The 22,772-nt window shown below is 44.6% G+C and overlaps 3 protein-coding genes across 3 annotated transcripts in view; 1 reads left to right on the top strand and 2 right to left on the bottom strand.

Annotated features, from left to right (window-relative positions):
* extl3 (exostosin-like glycosyltransferase 3) overlaps positions 1 to 15,162 on the bottom strand; it is a 37,437-nt gene extending 22,275 nt beyond the window's left edge. Inside the window, exon 1 of the mRNA XM_076272167.1 lies at positions 14,994 to 15,162. The gene's annotated coding sequence lies outside the window, so the exon portion shown is untranslated. The remainder of the gene's footprint in view (positions 1 to 14,993) is intronic.
* A 384-nt stretch (positions 15,163 to 15,546) lies between these two features.
* riox1 (ribosomal oxygenase 1) lies at positions 15,547 to 21,413 on the top strand. The gene is made up of 15 exons (XM_076271671.1): positions 15,547 to 15,647; positions 15,858 to 15,998; positions 16,135 to 16,286; positions 16,482 to 16,581; positions 16,798 to 16,911; positions 17,162 to 17,268; positions 17,621 to 17,728; positions 18,011 to 18,045; positions 18,231 to 18,409; positions 19,643 to 19,747; positions 19,883 to 20,024; positions 20,397 to 20,517; positions 20,732 to 20,831; positions 20,941 to 21,027; positions 21,147 to 21,413. The coding sequence occupies exons 1-15, from the start codon at positions 15,549 to 15,551 to the stop codon at positions 21,213 to 21,215; spliced, it is 1,659 nt and encodes a 552-aa protein (XP_076127786.1). The 5' UTR covers positions 15,547 to 15,548; the 3' UTR covers positions 21,216 to 21,413.
* Positions 21,414 to 21,442: 29 nt separating this feature from the next.
* On the bottom strand, positions 21,443 to 22,565 carry ndufb1 (NADH:ubiquinone oxidoreductase subunit B1). The gene is made up of 3 exons (XM_076271672.1): positions 22,461 to 22,565; positions 21,856 to 22,000; positions 21,443 to 21,619 (listed from the first exon to the last, which is right to left on the bottom strand). Exons 2-3 carry the CDS (start codon positions 21,993 to 21,995, stop codon positions 21,583 to 21,585), a joined length of 177 nt encoding a protein of 58 aa, XP_076127787.1. The 5' UTR covers positions 21,996 to 22,000; positions 22,461 to 22,565; the 3' UTR covers positions 21,443 to 21,582.
* Between the last annotated feature and the right edge of the window lie 207 nt (positions 22,566 to 22,772).

Below are 22,772 nucleotides of genomic sequence, written 5' to 3'. Positions count from 1 at the left end.
CTGAGGTGGATGGAGCGAGCCGCGCTGCTGAGGCGTGGGGCTATTCGATGACCTACATAAGCAGATTCACTTAGCACATTGAGTAAACACAAAGTTAGCAAACGCTGAAGAAATGGAAAAGTGTGAGAGAATGTGTGTGTGTGTGTGTGTGTGTGTGGTAGGGGGGTAGGCTGGAAATGCAGCAGAAGTGAGCTTGACACTTAAACAGTACTAGAGCAAACAAGACCCAGCAAGAATCTACCAGCATACAGAGGTGAGCTGGCCCTAGTGTTGCACGGTGTACCGATACTAGAAAGGTATCAAGCGATCAATCGATACCTTATTAAAATAATAGCGTTCTGTGTCTATGTGGACCTCTGCCTCTCTCCATGCTCCTTGCACGCATCTAGGCAAGTGGGCGTGTCAACCAGGCAGAGTGAGCAGCAAACGTCAACACAAGTTCTTGCCGACAGTCCTCAGCTTGTGGATAAAATGAATAGAAAGGTCAAATAGAAATCTGGAACTATTTCGGTAGTTAGTGATAGTGAAGGCAAGCCAACAGGTACACTGAGGCCCGTATATAAAATATGTTTCAAAGCCATTCAAAGGGAAGTCCTCTCATAGAAACTTGGCTAAGCACCTCGCATACATATTCCAACATTTTTCATGAGTTCAAAGAACGACAGTAGGCAAATAGGCTATAGAGAACACCACTACTTGATCAATGCCAAGTTCATCTCCCCAGTTATAGGCTTGGCATATAGCCTAAGTGAGACGAGTGTGGTTTATTATGGGATAAAGCGACCCTTCCTTAATCAGTAAATTTTGACAAGACATAACGACTGTAATCATAGTGTGCTAACGTGATGAATGTGTAAAAATTAGACTCAATACACTTGGAGGTCTGCGTCCTTTCTTCCAGATATTTTAGGATTTCGCTGGGGCATAATTTCACTATGGAGATATTTATGGCAGGTACTATATAGAACGTAACAGAGAAGGTCCACACACTTGCTCTCCGTTTTTTGTTTTGTTTACTTGAGTTCAATCCCCAACACACATGACGTTTCGAGCCCTTCAGCTATTCATCAGACTTGTCACTTCATCAGGTATTGTATCGAAGTCATAATTTTGGTATCGTGCCCAAGACCAGGTTGCTGTTAGGGCTGCACGATATTAGGAAAACATGCGATATGCGATAACATTATTGAGTACTGCAATAACGATATAACTTGCGATATTTAAATATTTAATGTTTTTCTCCATTCTACTTGCTGCTAACATAGACTGAAGGGTGGGGGGGGGGGTAAATGTATAATTACAGAAATAAATGTATAATTTTCTACATAAACAATATAAAATATACTGCTCAAAAATTAAGGGGACACTTCAATCATACACTGGATTGGTGCTGACACTGTTTGATTCTGAGCAGAAGAAAAACTTTTAAGGCGAGTGTTTTATTTTGCAAGAACTGTCAGACATTCTGTGAATGTAGTTTGAGAATGGCGAGAAGGGTGGAAGGTTTCAAAAAATTGGTTTGAACAATTGTGGAAAACTGTAAGTGTTCCTTTAATTTTTTGAGCAGTATATTATGTAGCCTAGGTGGACAGCTAAGATACCCACTGACTAGGCTATCGAAGTTGTGTGGAAGATGTGCTCCAAAAAAATCCTCGTAAAAGACGGATAGACAGCCAATCTGAATACTTGCGCACCAACCAGCGGAATATTCCACATTGCCAGCCTTCGCTGGGCCTAGCAAAAAGCTACTGTACTTAAGCTATATCGCGGCGGTCACTCATCTAAAATCTTAAGTATCCCAGTCTGTAACCTCATACGCTGCGCATCCCACGTTATTAGGCTACCGGCATGCCGACTACGAGGGCAGCGGAAAGTGAAAGTAAGTGGCTGCGATCACACAGTCCAGGCTAACAAAGTAGGCTAAACAACTTTTACAAATAACGAATTCTGATTACCTCTCTGCTGCTGTCTGGGGCTTTTGCTAAATGCAAATTATGAAATACAAGCCTTACAGTGAAAGACAGATAGGCTATCTTCTGATCCTATAACAACAACGAAAGAAATTGTTTATTTGAACACGGTGGAGAAGGACGCATTTGGCGCTGTGTTTGTAATAAGTCGGCCTTCATAAAACCAAAATATTTCCCTATAACAGACGTGTTTTTCCTTTTAGTCACCAATTCCTCTTTGCCTACCTCGCTTGACTCACTATCTTCAGCCATCACGACAGCTCCTGCCTCAACACCTAAAACACCACACACCTAAACTGGTGGGGGACGGGCTTCTAGGGCTGCATGACAGCATCGGTTTGGTAAAATATGTTGACATTCAGAATGTGAATACACCATAGACTGTATGGAATGCGTGCGGCACAGAAAATGTATCAAAATGTATCGAAAATTAAGTAATCTTTGCGGTATGTCCATCGCAAGCGTTGATATCGCGATAACGATTGATTTTAGATATATCGTGCAGCCCTAGTTGCTGTAGTCTCAGCCCGGTGTAGATTCCAGGGTGCATGGGGTGGTAGGGACGGCTGGGAATGGGGGGGATTGCACACTTCCAAATAATAATACTGGGCAATACATTGAAATCAAATTTCAATTACGCCTTCCAACGATTATAAAAACAATACAATTGAGATACAATGATCAAAATCAATATAATTGAGAAACAATGACCATTTTGTAATAAACCTACAGCACTGTGTTATCTAGCCTAATCCAGCTCCATTCACAGTATGTCTCCGGTTGCTCTGTTGACAACCTTGAAAGGCCCCATCTGCAGCTGATGGCAGTGACGTGTGTGCTAATGTCTCTTGTCTGTCGTTGCCAAGGTCACAGGAGTGCAGGAGCGGCTACTTTCCAAGTTCACACCTGTGGTCCCATGCTACAGGTCTGGCTCATGGAGCTTGGCATCGCCTTAGTAGAGTACAAAGACAACAAAAACAAAACACACCCCCACCCACAGACAATGCACCAGAACAATCAGCGTGATGTCTGCCTCACATGTGCTGCTTCCGCCTTACTGACAAGGAGAGAGGGGTGGAGAATCCTACGATGAATACTGTACCTAGTCTATTAAAGCAATACACTGTAGTTCTTTTACATTAAAATACCAGCTTTTGTAACTCATTTTGATTCTACGCTGATTTAAACTACGGAAAATGAAGTCTGACATTACAAGGTGCGCCTGGAATGCCTGGCATTACAACGCTATGTAATGCTGTTATCATGAGTAGCAACATGACTCTTTGTTTTCAGTTGAATTGGGTACCCCCTCAACGCTTAATGGATACACCCAGTATGATGGGACATTCACAAAATGGGGAATTCCTACATTGTGCTACGTTACACCTCCATGAAATTTCAGTCAATACTTGACTGATTTAAAAAACATCTTTAATAGGCCATCATTTATGCTTGTATTATATACAGTATACATGATCACCAATAGCCTATTGACAACACGTTAATGTGTTTTACATACCAAGAGCAAACCAATAACTCCAATGATCAATTCCAAATGAGTTTTCAGGTTTTTAACTATTGTGGAAAATCTTCACACATCCAAGAACCAAAACAGCATCACACCAACCTACAAACCCCTCAACTAGACTAGACACAGTCACACTCCACAAATAGTAAGCATTTATTTGTATAGTGCATTTTCTAGCCCAGTGGTCACTCAAAGTGCTTCACACAGACATAGATAAAAACAACCTAAACACTCAGTATTAAGTCCATGGGCCGTGATTATTCTCCTGCTATGAACAACACACAACATGGTGCTCTTGAATAGCCTAGGCCGTAAGTGAAGGTCCGGAGGCACAGGGCAGCTGTCCTACTCGGTTTCTTCGGGCAGACGCTGGAAATCAAATGTCAAATGCTGTGCGATTTCTCTTCACCATCTGTGCATACACCTGGTCAGATCAACAACAACAACAACAGTCCTAGTCGGAAAGTTCTAGCACCAGCGTGCCTGGCAGCCTTTTGCAGGTGCTGGGGCCACTCGGCGACGGGAGATCTGAGCAGATTAGATTTATAGCGCTCCATTGGCGGGGGTCAGTTTTAACTCGATTTGCTGGCATGAGGAGGATTTATACAGGCCGGGCTATTAGCACGCCAGTGCATGCCAACCAGCCGCCAGCAAGAGACACGCCGCCCGCCTGTCAAACAGACAACAACCAAGCGGCAGCGTGAAACGGCAGTTAACACACAATAATGGGACAGCGACGGATAGTGGCTAGCGCAGAGCGGCCGGGTGGCAGGGGATAGCAGCCAACACGCCGACAGCCAAATAGTAATCGATATCCAAACACAAGACAGAGGAACAGCAAAGTCACACAGATGACACCGCACACGAGTTTCACCACTGACCGTGCCAGGACCATCACCTACTTGAACAAAAACATACAAGAGAATAGAGAAATGGACAAGAGAACAGAAAACCAACACTGCTGTTACAGTGAGAGTAACGTAATTACTCTAGCCGAGGTTTATACATTGATTTTGCAAAATGGCTTCAGCTATGAAGTTAATACACAGGGGCAGTTCATATGGTATTAATATGGTTTTGTTTCTTTTAACTTGCATAAAACACTGTCCTGCGGCTTATACACAATGTGGCTAATGCACAGGAAATTACTGTAACAACAATGTTAGTTCATCGTGTGTTATCTGGAAGCCTGATCAGATCTGTTGACACCTTCCTTTTTCTGTGTTTGGTCTTACTTGAGTAACTTGCATACACTTTATAATAGTATGAACAAATGATGCACTTCCAAGTTAGGCTACACCATAATACACAGGCATAGTGGAGCTGGAGCAGTGACATTTCTGCTGACCCACTGTTGGCCGGCCCGGGTTTGATGCCTTGAACCCACCGATACCAGTCCACGTCACATTGGGTGTGTGCCGAATACCAGTCACTTTCCTTTAAAAAGTAGGCCTATTCTGTTCAGCATCACCCCCTTATATGGGAAATTAAACCGTCTGCGTCCAAATTACATCATAATCAAAACACTACCTCAGATGAGTAGACAATCACATGACCAGTAAAGGGCATAGAGAGGTAACAATTTCAGACGTCTGCAAATGCAAGAAACATTTTGGGCAGTGTGAACACTAAAAACACACACCAAAGTCAGTACAAAAACACTAACACACTAAAGTCAGTTCATCAGCAAGGCAAAGCAAGAAAGATATGAAAGACTTTTTATGAAAGAAACTAATTTCCTTTTTCCCTTTAACTTAACCTTTAGAGCACTTACACCTTGTCAGAGGTGAACATGTTGGGAAAGGCTCAGAGAGAGACAATGTGTGTGTGTGTGTGTGTGTGTGTGTGTGTGTGTGTGTGTGTGTGTGTGTAGCAGCTGTTTCTCAAACAGAAGCACAGTGCCTCATCTGACCCGCACTGATCTGAAAGTGCCCTGTGGGCTTCTGGTAGTCAAACTGGGCTTGCTCAGGAGAGGCTGTTTGTGTGTGTGTCTCTGTCAGTGTGTGTGTGTGTGTGTGTATGTGTGTAGGAGAGTGAGTGATTGAAGGCACATTTAGCCATTTCCGCCGCCATTTTAGTTCATCAGGCAACAGTCAGCTATCACATCCCACACATGAAGGCACCTACTGCACCCATGTGCCAAAAAACAGACTACAGAAAGAGCCTGATAAAATGTCAACTAAATAGGACACACACACACTTGAATTTCCCCTTGGGGATCTATAAAGTATCTAACACACACACACACACACACACACACACACACACACACACACACACACACACACACACACACACACACACACACACACACACTTGACACAAGCACAACCTTAGGAAAACTACTGATCAATGGAAAAGAGATGCAGAGGAAGGGCAGCCTGCAAGGCCACATGGTCTCTCCCCTGACTGAACTCGTCCCATGTTCAGCGCAATTCACAACATCATATACCTCGCGCCGCCGAGCCAATAATTGAGTTCAGCTGAGAGCAAATTCAATTGTGAGCGGAGGACAAGCACTCCTCCGAGTCCCTTCGCCAACCCGTTCAGGGAGACTCCCGTTAGCCGTGTGACTCAACCAGCTCTGATAATGACTGAGGGGAGAAACGGGAGGGTGGTCCCCCTCGCCACCAAGGACAGACAACCCCCCCCCCCCCCCATCATGAGACATACTACCAGGCATGGGAGCCTCAGGGCAGGGCAGGAGGAAGGGACAGAGGGAGGCTAAGAGGAGAGAATTAGAGGGACAGAGACACAGAGAGAGAGAGAGGGAGAGAGAAAGACCGTCTTTCAGCTCCTGTTATTAGAGGAAGGAAAGAGCATCGATAGCGATAACAATGAAGCCATTTGCAACAGGAGTGTGTGTTGTGTGTGTGTGTGTGTGAGTGAGTGAGTGAGTGAGCGAGCGAGCGCGAGAGAACGAGACAGTGAGAGAACGAGAGAAAAAAGGGACAGAAAAATGTGCTGTTATTCAGCTCAACCACAGAGCAATTAGCCTGACTCTGTGGGGGGGTGACCCCCCCCCCCCACCTCCACCCCACTTGACCACTGACCTTTGCTGAACGAATGGAGAACACGAGTGGGTAGATGGCCTGGCTGAGAGAGCCACAAAGCCTCCTAGGACACTGTTGTCCACTGAGAGATGCTTGGCCAGGGTGACTTTCACAAGGACTGGGCTCCGGTCCACACACAGTCAGCTAAAACCAGTTAATACAGTCTATGATTCTCATCTTTCACACTTCCAAAATTCAAATTCAGCAAATAGCTCCTTACAGCACTCTTGCTGGCCCGCTCTATGTGTGGAATCACCTGTACACTGTCCTGCCTCAGTTAACGGGAATCAAAGTGGCTCGTTCTTGAGCTATTCCAGCCAATCAACAAGCTGTTTCTGTAGTGCACAGATTGGCTTTTGATTGGCTGTTGAGCTCAAAACATCAACCGCCTTTTAATCAGAATGGTAAATTGTGCCCTTCACTGCAATTGACAGCTTTCGTCTCGGCCCTTGGTTCTACTGTCTCTAAATGGACACTTCAGGCCCTTCAATGTAATCTTTGGCTGCGCTCAGACGCACACACTCAAATCTGAATACCCTTGATCATTTCAATTCTTTTTATACGGCAGCCCAGAACAATTAGAGAATTGTGTGGGCTAAGTTTTGAGACACAAAATGGATTTAGAAGCTTCCGCCAACTGTTCTCGCAGAGAAACAAATGATGTGTTCTCACAAACGGCCCCTCATACCCTGAAGAGCCAGTGTGGGTGAAAACAAATCTCGCCCATTTGAACAGGCGCCGAGAACCAATTATAGATGGCGGCCGCCACCGCTGCTGATGTTGATGAAGACGGCAGTCTACATCACTCAATCTTTTTTGTCTCTTTTCCTTCCCCCTCCCTCCCTCCGTCAGTCAGTCTGTTTCTCTCTCTCTTTCCACCACCGTCTGTATCTGCCTCCTTCTCTTATTTCTCTCTCTTTCCATCTTTCAGTCCCCTGTTGAGGCAAAATGTTGCTTGCAGGATAAGGATAACCTTGTAAGGACAAGACCCGAAACACAAACACAAACACACACACACACACACACACACACACACACACACACACACACACACACACACACACACACACACACACACACACACACACACACACACACACACACACACACACACACACACACACACACACACACACACAGTGTTAGTGCAAGTGCTATGGCAGGGAAAACAGGAGCAGCTGATAAAGCTGTTTTTCTGGCTGAAAAGCCAATGGACGTGACTGCTCTCAAAGCCTTACGGGAGACTTGGCCATTTACTCAGTTTGTCCACTTCATCTGTCCACACCCTCTGCGATCACAACAGGTGACAGAGAGGAAGAAAGTGGAACAGGGTTAGTGATGAAAAGATGGACAAAAGGCTAACAGTGAGCTACGGTCATCTCCCGTACTGGGCTTCAAGGCCAAATGCTCCACAGCTGGCACACACACACACACACACCCGTTACCTGTTCACAACACAGTAAAGTGTGTATACTAGCCGGGGAGAGAGAGAAAGAAAAGAATGAGAGAGAATGAGAGTGTGTGTGAGAGGAGAGATAGAGTGCTAGCTTAGGCCTACTTATTTCCCCATCATGAGTGAAACCACATAACCACAGACTGGTCTCACATTGCACGTGAACCCCTGCACTCTGGCGCTGAAATATTTACCACTGCTGCAGCAGCACACAGACCGAGCAGCTGAGTCACTGTGTGTGTGTGTGTGTGTGTGTGCGTGTGTGTATGTGTGTGTGTGTGTGTGTGTCAGACTGTGTGCGAGTGCGAGAGTATGTGTGTGTTCTATGGGGGCAGCCTCTCTTCTGGTGGTCTGTGTGCCATGGTCTGAGACGGCGTGTGCAGAACGGCAGAACGGTTCTAAAAACATCTGCAAAGCAGAAAATCACAGCGACCCTGCCCCAGTGGTCACACAGCCAAACCTAAAAACCTACAGCCTGGTTCACACCCAAGACCCACGTCCAGAAGAAGAAGAAGAAGAAGAAGTAGAAGAAGAAGAAAATGACAGGGGAGAGCAGAAACCACCACAAAAATCTCTCAGCTGATGCAATAGGAGGTTGTAGAAAGATTCTTCCTCTCTAATCACCACTTTAAAAAAACTGAACGGAAATTCAGATTATGCAGATTACTGACCGGTTGCAAGGAGCTGCAGGCTGTAAGTGATTGCAACATGTGTACGGAAAATTAATGCCCTGAAGAGGCCATAAACCATTTTAAACCATTTAAAGCGTTTTCATAAATAAACAGGAGAATGAGCTGAAAAACACACTGTCCATCACACGGCTGCTGACTATTGCACAAGTTGTTGTTCCACAACCTGTAAAGTGTAGCTGGCCATGGAATCATGGAACTGCTGAGCTAGATCCAGCCTTGACCTTCACCTTGACACGTGACGCTGAGTCCAACACATTTAAAACCTGTTCTGGCCCCATTACCTGCAGAATCCAATGTATGCCTCTGTAGATCTTTAATGCTGTTTACATGGGCTACATGTTTGCTTATTTGGGCTACGGCTTTGTTTATTTGGACTATGTCCTCGTTTACTTGTGGTAGGTGTTTTTTTTGGTGAAGGCCACGTATTCAACTGTGTTTGTGCCAGGCTCTCATGAAGCGGCCTTTGAGAGTGGAAACAGAGCGCGGCAAAAGCCCTCCCAAAAATAGCCCCTCCGCCGCCGGACCCCGGAACTTCCCGCCGCAAGGGGCCTGTTAACTAAATGAGAGGCGAGGCGAGGTGTAGCGATGGTATGGTACCGCACAGCTCTCAGCCTCAATGGAAAAAGCCCTGTGAAGGAATAACCCCCCCCCCCCCCCCCTCACCCTGCAACAAACCCCATGAGTTGCTCACAACTAAGTGAGAGAGCACTCTGTCTGTGCGTGTGTGTGTCTGTGTGTGTGTGTGTGTGTGTGTGTACGCGCTTGTGTGTACGTCTGTGTGTGTACGTCTGTGTGTGTGTGTGCGTCTGTGTGCGTGTGTGTACATCTGTGTGCGTGTGTGCGTCTGTGTCTCTGGGTGTGAATGGTCCCGTTTAAATTAGAGTGCCTACTGCCTCTCTAATATGTACTCCTGTTGGGCTGTGCATGAGGCTTCTCGCAGGCACACTCTGTGTGTGTGTGTGTGTGTGTGTGTGTGTGTGTGTGTGTGTGTGAGAGTGTGTGTGTGTGTGTGAGATATGAAGGGCGGAGGCCAGGCCTTAATTAGGCAGATGGGCTGCAATCAGCCAGCCTCCCAACAGCAGAGTCTTGGGGAAGAGGGGGGAGAGGGGGGAGAGGGGCACTCCCATAGGAACCAGGAGCAGAGAGCAGCAACACAGAGAGCCCGTCTACATTATTCCCTTTTTATCTGCAACACTTCTGCTACGTGTGCGCCGCTCATCTCTACTGCACTGACGTATTCAAGCCCCTTAAAAATAGCAGTTAGTAGGAAAACTCCAGTTTTGCGTTTAATTGATAAACATTTGAAAACTATGGCATATACAGAATACATCCTCTTCATATGTCCATTTCTGATTCATCATTCTCCTGTAATGGGACAATGAGAACTCTGCTACTAACAAGGATAACGAATGGCTTTTGGTTCTCTTGCCGTCTTTGCTGTCAGCTGTAGCTCTGTTAAGTTCTGCATTCTATAGTGTTACAGCTGCCTACATATGCAGGAGGAGAACTATTATTCAAGCATTATGACAAACACAAAAAGGTGATGTGATGAGTGTTTTCCAAGTAGTCAAAGTCCTTTTAGGCAAGTCCCTCCACTGGGCGGCCATATTGTAACGATTTTTGGGAACTTATCGGGCATCTATTTCGGCAGAAATGGGCATGCACAAGGCTTCACGACACCAACCTTGCTCCAGCCGCGAGATCACAACACATGATTGGCACGATGTCTTCACAACACACCACATTATTTGCTCCTCATTAGAAAGTCTCTGGTATAGTGCAGAGACGGATCAGGTGTGATTACGGAGCTGTATACGCTCATATGGACAAAGATCACTCGAGTTTCAAAAGGAAAACAACAATGTGGATGGAGTCTGAGGCTGCAGAGCAGGGAGAAGAGAGGGTAATGGGAGACTGATTAAGGAAGGAAGAGAACTAGAAATACAGATGGAGGGAGGAAGAGATAGAAGGATGAAGAAAAGAAAGAGTGAAACAGATGGAAAAGAGCGAATGTGCAAAGGATGTAGAAAAAAAGGCAAATAAGGGCCTGAAATATAGATAGAGAGGGAGGGAGAGAGTGAAGGAAAGAGAAAAAGATGGAGAGAGAGAGAGAGAGAGAAAAGAGGGGATGAAAAAGTGGGAGTGACATAAAAAAAAGATAATGACAAAGACGAAGAGGGGAGAATACGGTAGGAGAAAGAGAGTGGCATGGTGAGCCGGGGGAAAGATGGAGGCTCGTCTGTATTCCGCCTAGCGGCTCTGCCTTAGTGATTGATTCCATTTCAAATTCCCTCAAGAAGACGCTCAATTAGGCCGAGTATTGGACAGAGCAACACTCTTTCTCTCTCGCGTCACTCTCCCCTTCACTCTTTCTCGCTCTGACTCACCCAGGCATGCAAGTGCAGACACACACACACACACAAAAGCCAGGGAATTTTCACCACTGGGGCAAAGAGAGTTGGGCCATGCAATGGTTGAGGACACACTGTTTGAATTTATTAAAGGAGAGAGAGATGGTGTGTGTGTGTGTGTGTGTGTGTGTGTGTGTGTGCGCGGAGTGTGTGTGTGCGTGTGTCAGAGACTGATGAAAGTCAGACAAATATTGTAGCTTATGCAGAGCCTTTGGTCATCCCTGTACATGGTTTCAAGGCTGACTGGTCAAACACAGGCGACTGCTCACGTACAACACACACACCTGTGCATTACCTGTGGGCAGCACTCTGTGTACGTGTGTGTATATTGGCTAAACATGTCCGCTCCATTCCGTCATGCCAAACTCAGGCATACCTGAAATAAGCCAGGGGCCCTCTTTTTTCTCTCTCTCTCTCTCTCTCTCTCTCTCTCATATCCAACAGGCGGCGAGCCAGTGCAGGCTGAACAGCTGGAGAGAGCAGGAATGTGCCACAATCATCTGAAGCCAGTAGTTCAAACAGGAGCGATTCCTCCATTTCCCTCCTTCACCTACAATAACTCCCTCGCAACCCCCCCCCCCTCTCTCCCTCTCTCCCTCTCTCTCTCATTTGTGTTATGTCCCTCACAGTGTGTACCAGCCAGGACAGGACAGGAGAGAGTCTGTGCCAACCTGCACATGTGAGAGGCTCTGGGGAAAGCAAAGACCACCAAAACAAACCAACATCCATCTTCTGCATCTCAACCACCACCACCCGGAAACCCTGCGAGTCCATTCCCTGTTCCTGTTCCTATACCTACCTAACCCCCCCACCCCCCCCACCCCACTATCGTGCCGTGCTGAGCTGTGCTATGGTTGGTCATGGATTCCTCTCCAGCCGGCTGCTGCCAACAGCTGCCACCTAGCCTGCCTGCCTGCCTGCTCACCCCAGTGGAGAGAGATGGACACTGGGAGACGAGCCAGCGCGATTAGCCTCTCCAGTCCCACCCCCGCTTTCTCACACACTCACACTCACACACACACACACACACACACACACACGCACGCACGCACAGCTCAACAAATTTACTCTCATTTTCTGGCAAACCGTTTCCCTCACTCAGACACTAAAAAAAACAGGTCACAATCGGACGTAATCAGGTACTTAATCATTCTCTTTCTCTCACACGCACACACTCCAACAAAATCACTCTATCCCTGTCTATGTCATTGTCCCACTCTTCCTCAGACACAAAAACGCACTAGGTCTATACCCTCAGACACAAAAACGCACTAGGTCTATACCCTCAGACACAAAAACGCACTAGGTCTATACCCTCAGACACAAAAACGCACTAGATCTATACCCTCAGACACAAAAACGCACTAGATCTATACCCTCAGACACAATCAGGTGTCTAATCTCGCTCCTACTTTGTCACACAGACACACACACTTCAAACACTGACACATACCCAAGTCACTCAGCCAAGTGATCCCAATCACACTCACACATTTTCTCTCTCTCTCGAAGAGAATTACCTTGTGAGGACTAGAGCCCCTCAAGCCCTTACCCACTAGTACACTACACAAACACACACACACATAAATTGAAGGCTTGTTTAGAAACAATGTCACACTTTCACTCTCTTGCCTTTTATGCCCTTGCTCCACTTTGAGCATTCGGTTCTCATCCAGTTCTCATTCAGAGAGAAAACAGTGAAGTAGAGAGAGAGAGAGAGAGAGAGAGAGTGAGTGTGGGGGGGGGGGACGGACATTATCACACTGTGAACGAGTGAATTCTGCAAACAAGGGCAGAGGTAGGAAATGAGTAGTCCAAGGGTGAACTCATACACTGATGGGCCTCTGGACAGCAGATAACTAACTGGACCAGATCCTCGGCCAGGCCCCGTTCCTGGGTCCATTGGTGTCTAAAGTCTTGATTGTACTAGCTTGCGTACATATACACAATAGCTGTGGACTGGACGCCACAGACATGTGGTTGTTGGATCTCAAACTTTCTAGTCTGTTTGGAGGCTGTCCGTGCACAGGTGCCTTTGGAACTTTGTGACTTGTCTGGTACGGTCACCAGAAGAAAAAAAACAGCAGGGTACACACACACGTCCACACACAGCCACATAAACTCAAAGACATGCAAAGTACAACATTTGCCTGAGGGAGGTTCTTTTAGCATCAGGTGAAAAACTGGGTGAGGAAGAGGCAACACAGCACTAGACACCAAGTAATGGCCGTGTGTTCAAAATACTCATACTAGTGACTGGGTGTCACATTCACACACACTAGTTATCCTTCTCTCTCACACACTCGCTCTCTCTCCTTTTTTATTTCACTCCCTCTCTCACACACACCGAGTGTGGGAGGTTGATGGTTCACCTGTTCATAACAGTTACACACCGATTAACATTCTTGGCAGATGTGATTTGACACGATTCTTGTTAGGCAGCGACGAGAAGTCTATCTGTCTGGTTATTTTGTGAGACGGATGCGGGGTTGATGCAGAGAGATTGTGCACACATCAAAAGGGATAGGAGACTGAGGGAGCAGGTGAAACTGAAAGAGATGGTAAAAAAAGAGGGAGAAGGGGGGGGGGGGGTTCAAACCAGATGTCCTTGGGTGTAGGGTGCACGGAAGGACAGCTTCTCCCACTATTTACCCATCCCACATTCTCATATGTCTCTTTAGACAGACACACTAACCAACACGGTCAACACAAAAATAATTTACATACTTATGTAAACTCGTCATGATTTTATTTTTGTTGCCATTTGAATGCGCTGTCGCGGCACAGCATTCACTGAGCTCACTCATTGGACACATCACCTGCACACCGATCAGTGCATGTTTGTCAAATTCGATAAAGGATGCTCCGATATATTTACCACATTAGGCATTCTGTTTAACTTAATGTCCTATTTCGACATACCACGATATTTCAAATAATAAACCAGTTTAATCCAAAGCAGCATATTATGTATTCATTCATTCGACCAGTATTTATTCCCGGAGGTTCATTGAGGGTAGTCCTCATTTTCAGTGAAGCCGAGATTTAAAGAAACCAAGTTAAAGTCCTCCTTCAATTTCGACCTTTACTTCATGAAACAACGAGACGTGAAAAGTGTACCTGCACTTTGATAAGTGGATTTATGAAAGATGGCAAAAAAATTATATAAATCATTCAAACGTGCAGAATATTCTTATCACATAAGCTCATTCACTCCGACGTCAGTTATGTGGTATGGCATCGTGTTGACAATAAAAGGGACGTTGCCAGCGACTGTTTGAATACTGATTACTGACCAACCAACAATATCTACTCACACTTGAAACGTGTAAATGTGTATCCCCATCCCAGCGTGCAGGGGAACTTGTATCTTAGGCCGAAGTGGCTTGCTACAGCGGAGCCCGATCCTACATTAATGTTAACAGTTAAGTTATGTACAACATAAACGCTGACAGCACACATATAATGAAAAGGTATACTGACGATTCTCTAACTACTTGTTTTTCACAGTGTCGGCATTACACAAGGCATAAATAATGCATCAACATATTTCACGGCGCTCCTGCCGTCCTTACAAAACGTGTCAATAAAAACAGCTCATAGGTTGTCGTTTAAATTGCTCCCCAGCACCAAGCACAACGATGCAATGTATCTGTCAGAAGACCTTATTGGCGAGAAGATATTCGCATCTTCCTGCAATTACAAATAGCAGGCATGAGCATTCTTTCGTTGTGCAGACCAGAGAGGGGGTTCTGAAAAGGCGAAAGGAGCAGGCCATATGTCTAATGATAATCTGGCCAATTAGCCAGCTAGCTAGCCATAACAAGCGCCTGGATTCTTGAATTTTGCCAGTTAGCAAGCTAACTGATGTTAGCGCTAGACTTACCCGGTTTGGAGATCTGAAGACAAATCTCAGCCAAGTCTAAGGAGTGCCTGGCGTACAGTCTGTGCTGCTATACCGCTGACTATTCAAATAATATGATCAGTATCTTCTTGAGCCACGCTATCTTGAAAAACAGTCTGTCGAAGGTTCTAACGCGTCAGGTCCGCACGGTGCAAGCGACTGCATTGTTGGACCAAGCCAGCGCTAAGCAAACATTAAGCACCGATGCATGCTGGGAATAGCAAAGGACTTGTGGGCAAACTGCTCCACCTGTCGGTCATAAAAAAAATCACAGCTGGGAACGTGCAGATGGGGGCATTTCAAAAAATAAACGCCCAATAACATACATAACAACATACATTGTACCTCCATACATATAATTCTTTCTCCACGTATGTGTATGTATGCATAATTAAGAAGTGACAACATTCATGAGCGCACGCAGCAAATAACAATAATTGTCAATCCTTTTCATCTCCCTTTCAATAGGTGGCAGTACAATACTTTCGCCCTGGAGAGAGAGGTTGGAAAAGGCGAAGAAGCCATCTGTACCGTCTCATGTTGGTGACGCCGAAGACTGAAAACATGGAGAGAAAACATGTGTCGGCCTTTGCATTGTATCAGTCCGCAATCCCCCCTTCGAATCCCCTAAATGAGGTAATTCATCCATTTGGAGAGCTCAAGCGTGTCGTGATAAGCATATTTCTCATTCAGCATTACTTTAGCAGTGTTATCTCACTCATGTATGAAACCAACTGTCCACGCCTCCTTTAGCAGGCGCAACATAGTGCTGTTGTGTTAAATGTACTGTGCACTATAGGATTTTTGCTTCTGACTGATGTATGTGTACTATTGACGTGTCTAAAGGTTTTGCCTGTGAAGAAAAAGAAGAGGAAACTGCAGGATGGCCTTCCAATCGTAAAATCCAAGAAGATCAGGAAGAAGAGTGGTGCAGTACGGAACGGTTTGCAAACAAAGAAGAAAGATAAGCAAGAGACGATGCTGAATGTATGTAACAATGCGAAGGGCCCTCTCAATGTAACAGCGCCGTGTGGCAACAGCTTACTTCAAAATGTTCACCTGGCTACCAGTGACAATGTGATCATTTATTCCCGCGGTGTTTGATTTGGATTTGTTATTTTAGGATGAAGAACAACAAACCAGAGAAATGGCAGGTGACACCACATCTTTGCACACCCTTCTAGACAGCCTCACCAAAGTCAATAACAGCAGCGAAAGGGCAAGCAAGCTGTTTCAGTGGTTTGTCCATCCAATACCCTCCAAGAGCTTTTTTAGGTAAGCAGTCGTTAGTAATCAGTGTGTTGTTGACATTTGATGGTGTCAATGGGTGGTGTCAATGTACTCAAAAGATTTGATTCTGATGTCTGATCTTGTTTGCCCTGATCTTGAAGATTGGTAAAATCTTGGTTCACAAATCAGATCTGATGAGGATTTTTCAGGGTTAGCATTTGTGTATGTATGAACTCACAGGGATACATGGGAGAAAAAACCTCTGCTGATTAAACGCCAGAAACAAGATTACTACAAAGGACTTTTCTCCACAGCAGAGTTTGACAGAATTCTGAGAGATGTGAGTAGAGCTAAGTTCAGCATTATGAGACACTTAAGCAGGTCTGTTTACTGACTGACTGTATCGGTATGCATGATGTTAGTGCATCTTTAAGATCTTCATAGCCCCATGAATCACTGAACATGTTTGTTTGTTTAACACGTTTTCGCCATGTGTGTTCTGCATTTACTGTAATGAGCTGAAATTGTGTGTGTGTGTGTGTGCGTCAAATATCAGGATAACGTCCAGTTTGGGGTGAACCTCGACGTCACTAGTTACATTAATGGAAAACGAGAGACCCACAACCCTCCAGGGAGGGCACTGCCCTACACAGTGTGGGATTTTTACGAGGTAAAGACAATCATCTTCATCTTTTCTATTCATATCAATCCCATCCTCTCAACTTGATGCCCTTATGCACACATGCATGCATAGGATGATGGTTGTATGTTTTTTTTAGCATAACTCATTTTTAGAAGCAAATGCAAAAATATATGTTGATATAAATTATGTGTGTGTGCGTGCGTGTCAGTCTGTGTCTGTGCGCGTGCATGGGTGTTTGCCGCATTGCTGAGTAATGGTTGTGGCTTTTGCTCTCCAGAGTGGCTGCTCCATGAGGATGCTGAACCCCCAAGCATTCTCCTCCACCGTCTGGAACGTTCTCTCTATCCTGCAGGAGCTCTTTGGTAGCATGGCTGGTGCCAACGTGTAAGTCTGGCTTGTGCACAGGTCATGCTGAGAAAATCTCAAAAATATAACAGTCAGGAATGCCAGCACGGCTCCGATAGGGCCTTAAATGAAAGTATATATAACAACGAACCTGATTCCACAGGAAAGATAGTTTTAGTTAGTTTCATGTATGTTTCTGGATGTAGAATTATTATTGAGGTATTGCACGTAAAGTGACTTTGTAGTTGAGTAGGGCACTATTTCACAATGCAGCGTTGGCTTATTTTTTCAAGCCCTCAGAAGCTTTCCCTTTACAGAGATACAGAGATGCGTAACATGCTGACTTTTCTAATCCTAATGTGTTGATCCTACCATGCTTGTGTGCCCTCAGGTATCTGACGCCGGCAGGCACACAGGGCTTTGCTCCACACTACGATGACATTGAGGCCTTTGTAGTCCAGCTGGAGGGCAAGAAGCACTGGAGAGTGTACAACCCTCGGTGAGTCAGCCCCCTTCCATGCCCCCGGATCCCCCTGAGTAACACTTTGCAGCTGTCACACACAATAAGCGCAACATCAGCCAGCCCTATATCGTGCTCAGGGAGAGGAGGGGTACGTCACGCAACGCACGTCATGTTGCTTTTGTCGTCATGGGAGGTATAGGAGCCGCCGGGCACGGGGTAAAATGTTAATGTGTTAATCAGAAACCGTAAGAATGTGTCAGCGTTTAAAAGTGCTATACGTTTCATGAACTTTGTGGATGTGTGTCTGTGTGTGCCCAGGTCTGAAGATGAGGTGCTGCCAGTGGTATCAAGTCGTAAGTAGTAAAAAAAAAAAAAAAACATAACCCAAAACCCATAATATGTCGTTTAGGACATTTTGGGATAAAAAATCATGACCATCCCCTTCCAGACATCTGCAACATTTCTCATTTATTTGCTGTCTACAAGACCGTTATGATCTAGTTACTTACATAACCTGTGACATAACTTCACATTCTAGCCAACTTCAGCCAGGGTGAGATTGGGAAGCCCATTCTTGATGTGGTGCTGGAGGCTGGAGACCTGCTCTACTTCCCCCGTGGGTTCATCCACCAGGGCGACTGTCTGCCAGATGCCCACTCCCTCCACATCACCGTCTCCTCCTACCAGAAGAACAGCTGGGGTGACCTGCTCACCAAGGTGATCTGTGACCTCTCACCCCATTGTGAAATTGTTTAACCCATTAGGTAGAATTAGGGCTGGGCGATATGGCCTAAAAAAAAAAAGCCCCTCTCTCTACCTCTACAAACTACAAATGACAAAAACAAATTCAAAACAAGTTATGACTTTTTGTTTTACTCTTTGGAATTTTATCTAGTTTGGTAGTAGATCTAATAATCCTTTGGTAGTAACAGACATGTTTCATTACCAGTATCACTGGTTTATACATCGTGCAGTAGGCCTAAGCCTCTATGCTTATGGATGACCTCACTAATGAGTTATATTACTTTTGACATCAGTGGGGTGTACTACGAATCTCGATTAGTGGGTTAGCGAGGTATGTTGCGCTCAAAGCCAGGGTATACTGTGACACGAAAGTGGATCTGTTTTAGTGTCGCTATATCACCATGGTATCTTATGCTGTCAACCAAACCTGGTCGGGAGGAGGTTATGTGCTAAGTTATAGCTCAAATCGTGTAATCTACCGCACACTGACCAATCAACTGTCTTAAAAAATGAAGTTCTCACGTGTAGGATTCTGTCATATATCTTACAGGTGGAGCTCTGCCTCTACTAACATTTTGGATCTCGAATGCGCTTTAATAGTGCTGTGCGTGCAAATATCCCACTATGGAGGGGCATACCATACAACAACTGATGACAATTGATTTATTTGATGTTATAGGTTAGACACAAAAAATCACCGCGGTGTAGATTAAGCTATCGCTCATGAATGCGGAAGTCATTGTTTTTAAATAGAGGCGGTCTTGTGCGTCTCCACGTTACACGATTGGCCAAAGTCATCCCAACACCGAGAACGCGCACAGATCTGAGCTGAAAGCCTAGTTTGACAAATATATCACATAACTGCTATCGTAGTATCACTTAACGTATACCCCTGAGTCAAGGCTTTGTCAAGCCTCGATATGTCTACATAGCCTAGATATGTCTAACGTGCTTCGTAGTATACCCCACAGATCCTGCTCATGTTTGCAGCCCATCAGCAGCTGGATTAAAGGTGCTTTAAGCGATGTTGGATAACGTCACTTCTGTTGACGTTCAAACAAAACAGAGCCAGATTTTGCAAGCATTAGCTAATACCAGTATACATAACATTGTATAATTGCTCCCAATACATTTTAAACTCAGAGCTTATGTAGTCAGTTTCGAAACTTGTGGGTAAACAAAGTCTGTTTGTTTTTTCACTTGCAGCTTGTTCCAGCAGCTGTGGAGATTGCAATGGAGGAGGATGTGGAATTCCGTAAAGGTCTACCCCTGGACTATCTGTCGTACATGGGGGTTCAGAATTCTGATAAGGTGTGTGCAGTTTGTCCAGTGTGCTTTGTGTCGGATTTGTAGTTGAACTACAATTTGATTTGTAATTGAAATTACTCTGAATGTAAAGAAAATAAAAAAGACTTGATGAAGTTAGGAATGTTTTGCCCTCTGCAGGAGGATCCCCGTCGAGCAGAGTTTCTGAGTCATATTGGCTCTTTAATGAAGAAGCTAGTGGGTTACGCACCTGTGGACGCTGCGGTGGACCAGAAGGCCAGAGGCTTTTTGCATGACTGCTTACCACCTCTACTCACTCCAGGTAACCACACTTTCAGTTTCCAGATAATTTCAAAATGGAGACGGCTACGAAAATGGCTCTCATCCATTTGTGAAAGACAGTATAGTAGATAATTGATACGGCAATATACAGTGTATATATAAATATACTGGACAGCCGTGGGGGCAGCCATGGCCTACTGGTAAGCACTTTGGACGTCCATATATAATATATATATATATATATATATATATATATACTGTATAAAACGAACCTATACATCACAACACATACAGACAAACACATTTGACAGTGAGGGGGAGGGTAGAGTATAACAGCAAAACCCTCTGGGGTTTACCACAAGATTCTGTCTGCATTCAAAATGTAATTATTTCCATCATGTTGTTTTGGTAGCTGAGAAGGCCAGCAGTGTTTATGGAGCCCCGGCCCGCTGGGAGGATGGCGAGGCGTTGGGCTTGACCGTCCACGTGAGACAACAGACCAGGATCCGCCTCATACGTGCAGGAATAGCAAGGTAGTCCACACACACACACTTTCAAAGCAGTGACCAGTGACGGACCAGGGTTAGTTACATGTTCAACCCTTCTTTTAATTCAAACCAGTGATGCCTTTCAAACCGTTATGCTGCTCCTGAATCTCTTGCTAAATGATAAGCACAGAAAATCATAATAAACTGAACTTAATTTGAGGGGTATTTTTTATTCTTTTTGTCTTCCTTGTTGCTAAAGGTTGTGCAGTGATGGAGAAGAGGTCTCCCTTTATCACACAGCAGAAAACTCCCGGGTTTACCACAAAGAAGAGCTCAAGTCCTTTGAAATAAAACCAGAGGTGAGCTTTCAGTGCTAGTTTTGTTTTTATGCCTATTAGAAATGGAGCAGAATGTCAATAAGTGATGATGGTAGGCTGTAGGAGCTCTGACTGAACCATTGTTTTACAGCACACAGATGCCATGGAGTTTCTGCTTCACTCGTATCCCAAGTTTGTCACCGTTTCTAGTTTACCATGCGATACAGCAGAAGAAAAGGTTGGTTAAGTTACAATTATGTTACTTTACATCTGCAATGTAATTAGGATGAATGTTATGGTTAATAATTGATGTGTGTGTGTTAATCCATAAACATCAATCTTGTTTGTGTTCCCTAGCGGTCATTGGCAGATCTGCTGTTTGAGAAGGGATTGATACACACGGCGGACCCTCTGAAGTCAGAGTGATCTTTTAGGACGTACCCATCTGGGTTGATGCGCTCATAGTTTGCTGTCCCGAGAACAGTTCCAACCAGCATCCAACCAGCGCTCTCTATTTGTGTTCTTGATATTCTTTACATTTGAGCTTTGCTTCGGTGTAAGACATTTGAAGATGCTTTTGTACATTTAAAGAATGCAATCAAAATAAAAATCAGATTAGTGAAATGAGTTGTTTCAATTAATGTAGAACAAGGTTGTCTATTATTATAACATTTTATTGGTCAACATCTAGGGAAGAAACAGCTTTTAACAGGCCTCAATTTGAGGACGAAATAGAAACCCTTCCACACACACAATGGACTCAGGGATGATAAATATGGTCTTTCTTGCTGCATCACTTCCAGGTGACCTCCTCACCAGGCTTCAGTTCCCTACAATGATTAGAGAGGATATTTAAATTCAATGATACTATACAGTCTTCATATGCAGTGTGTGTACAATAGGCTTACATTGTGCTCAACTGAAATACACACATGCGAGGTTACATGCCAGATGGAAACAATGGATGAAACATTAGTAGAGACGTGACAGGCTCATTTTCTTTCATCTTATCTTTCTTATTATTTAGGTTGCTGGAAGAGGAATAATATATGCAACGTGCATGTACCTGCTGTATAAAGCACTCTTGTTCCTGAATGCTGTTAGTCTGCTGTCATTCCACCTGTCCAGGTAGATACCCATAATAATGCCAATAGGCACAAGGGTTTGCATCCAATGCTCGCGCACAAGGGCCGCGAAATTCACCATGACTCCTGAAATGTACATGCATGCAAATACATTGACATTGCTTAACTGTGTCTTTGATAACAAAGTACGTAAAGAGTAAGCCACCCAAAACATCGTTGTTTTTGATAAGCCTAGCTAACGTGGCTAACGCTAAAGTTGAGTGTGTAAGGCACCATTTAGCAGGATTTTTGAAGGCATTAAGATGCACGGGCGAACGTCAACAATATTTCGTATTATGCTAGAAACGTGCTTATATATACACATAACATATATATAACATTTCTTATTGTGTCATGGTAATGTTACGTATCTGTCATCCTAGTTTAGCATGTGTGGTAGCATTGTAGTTGAACGTTACTTCGACCTTGCCTATATTAGGTATGATAGCACAATGCGATAATGATTTAAATTAGTTCACAATGTCTATGCCGAGAAATACAACGAGGATACAAACACATGAAAATAGAAGTTAGTGGCTTTTATTACCTTGCCCTTTAGGTCCTTCGTCAAACTTGATAGCAAGCTATGTTGGTTCAGAGTTCAGACCAGACGAGTGCTTCTTGAGGAGGTCATTAGGCGATACCATGGTTGCTGCGTTCATGCGGAGTCAAATTTAAAATACACATTTATTTATTTATTGTTTGCCATAATAGCTAGATAAAATAGATAAACAACAAAGCTCGAATTAAGTAGAAATCCCCAAATTATCGTAAAATACAATTAAGATTAATTATGTTTAGAAAAGCCAAAAGCACGGACATGGTGCAGTCGAATAACCTTTCACCCTTACAGCGGCAA

Source organism: Alosa pseudoharengus, unplaced genomic scaffold, assembly GCF_046254945.1.
Source record: "Alosa pseudoharengus isolate Yale_2024_CS ecotype anadromous, Long Island Sound unplaced genomic scaffold, YU_APseudo_1.1 YU_APseudo_1.1_scf_7, whole genome shotgun sequence".
In the NCBI taxonomy this organism is placed as follows: domain Eukaryota; kingdom Metazoa; phylum Chordata; class Actinopteri; order Clupeiformes; family Clupeidae; genus Alosa; species Alosa pseudoharengus.
The sequence above is the reverse complement of the archived record's forward strand: the minus strand, read 5'-3'. Positions and strand labels throughout refer to the sequence as shown.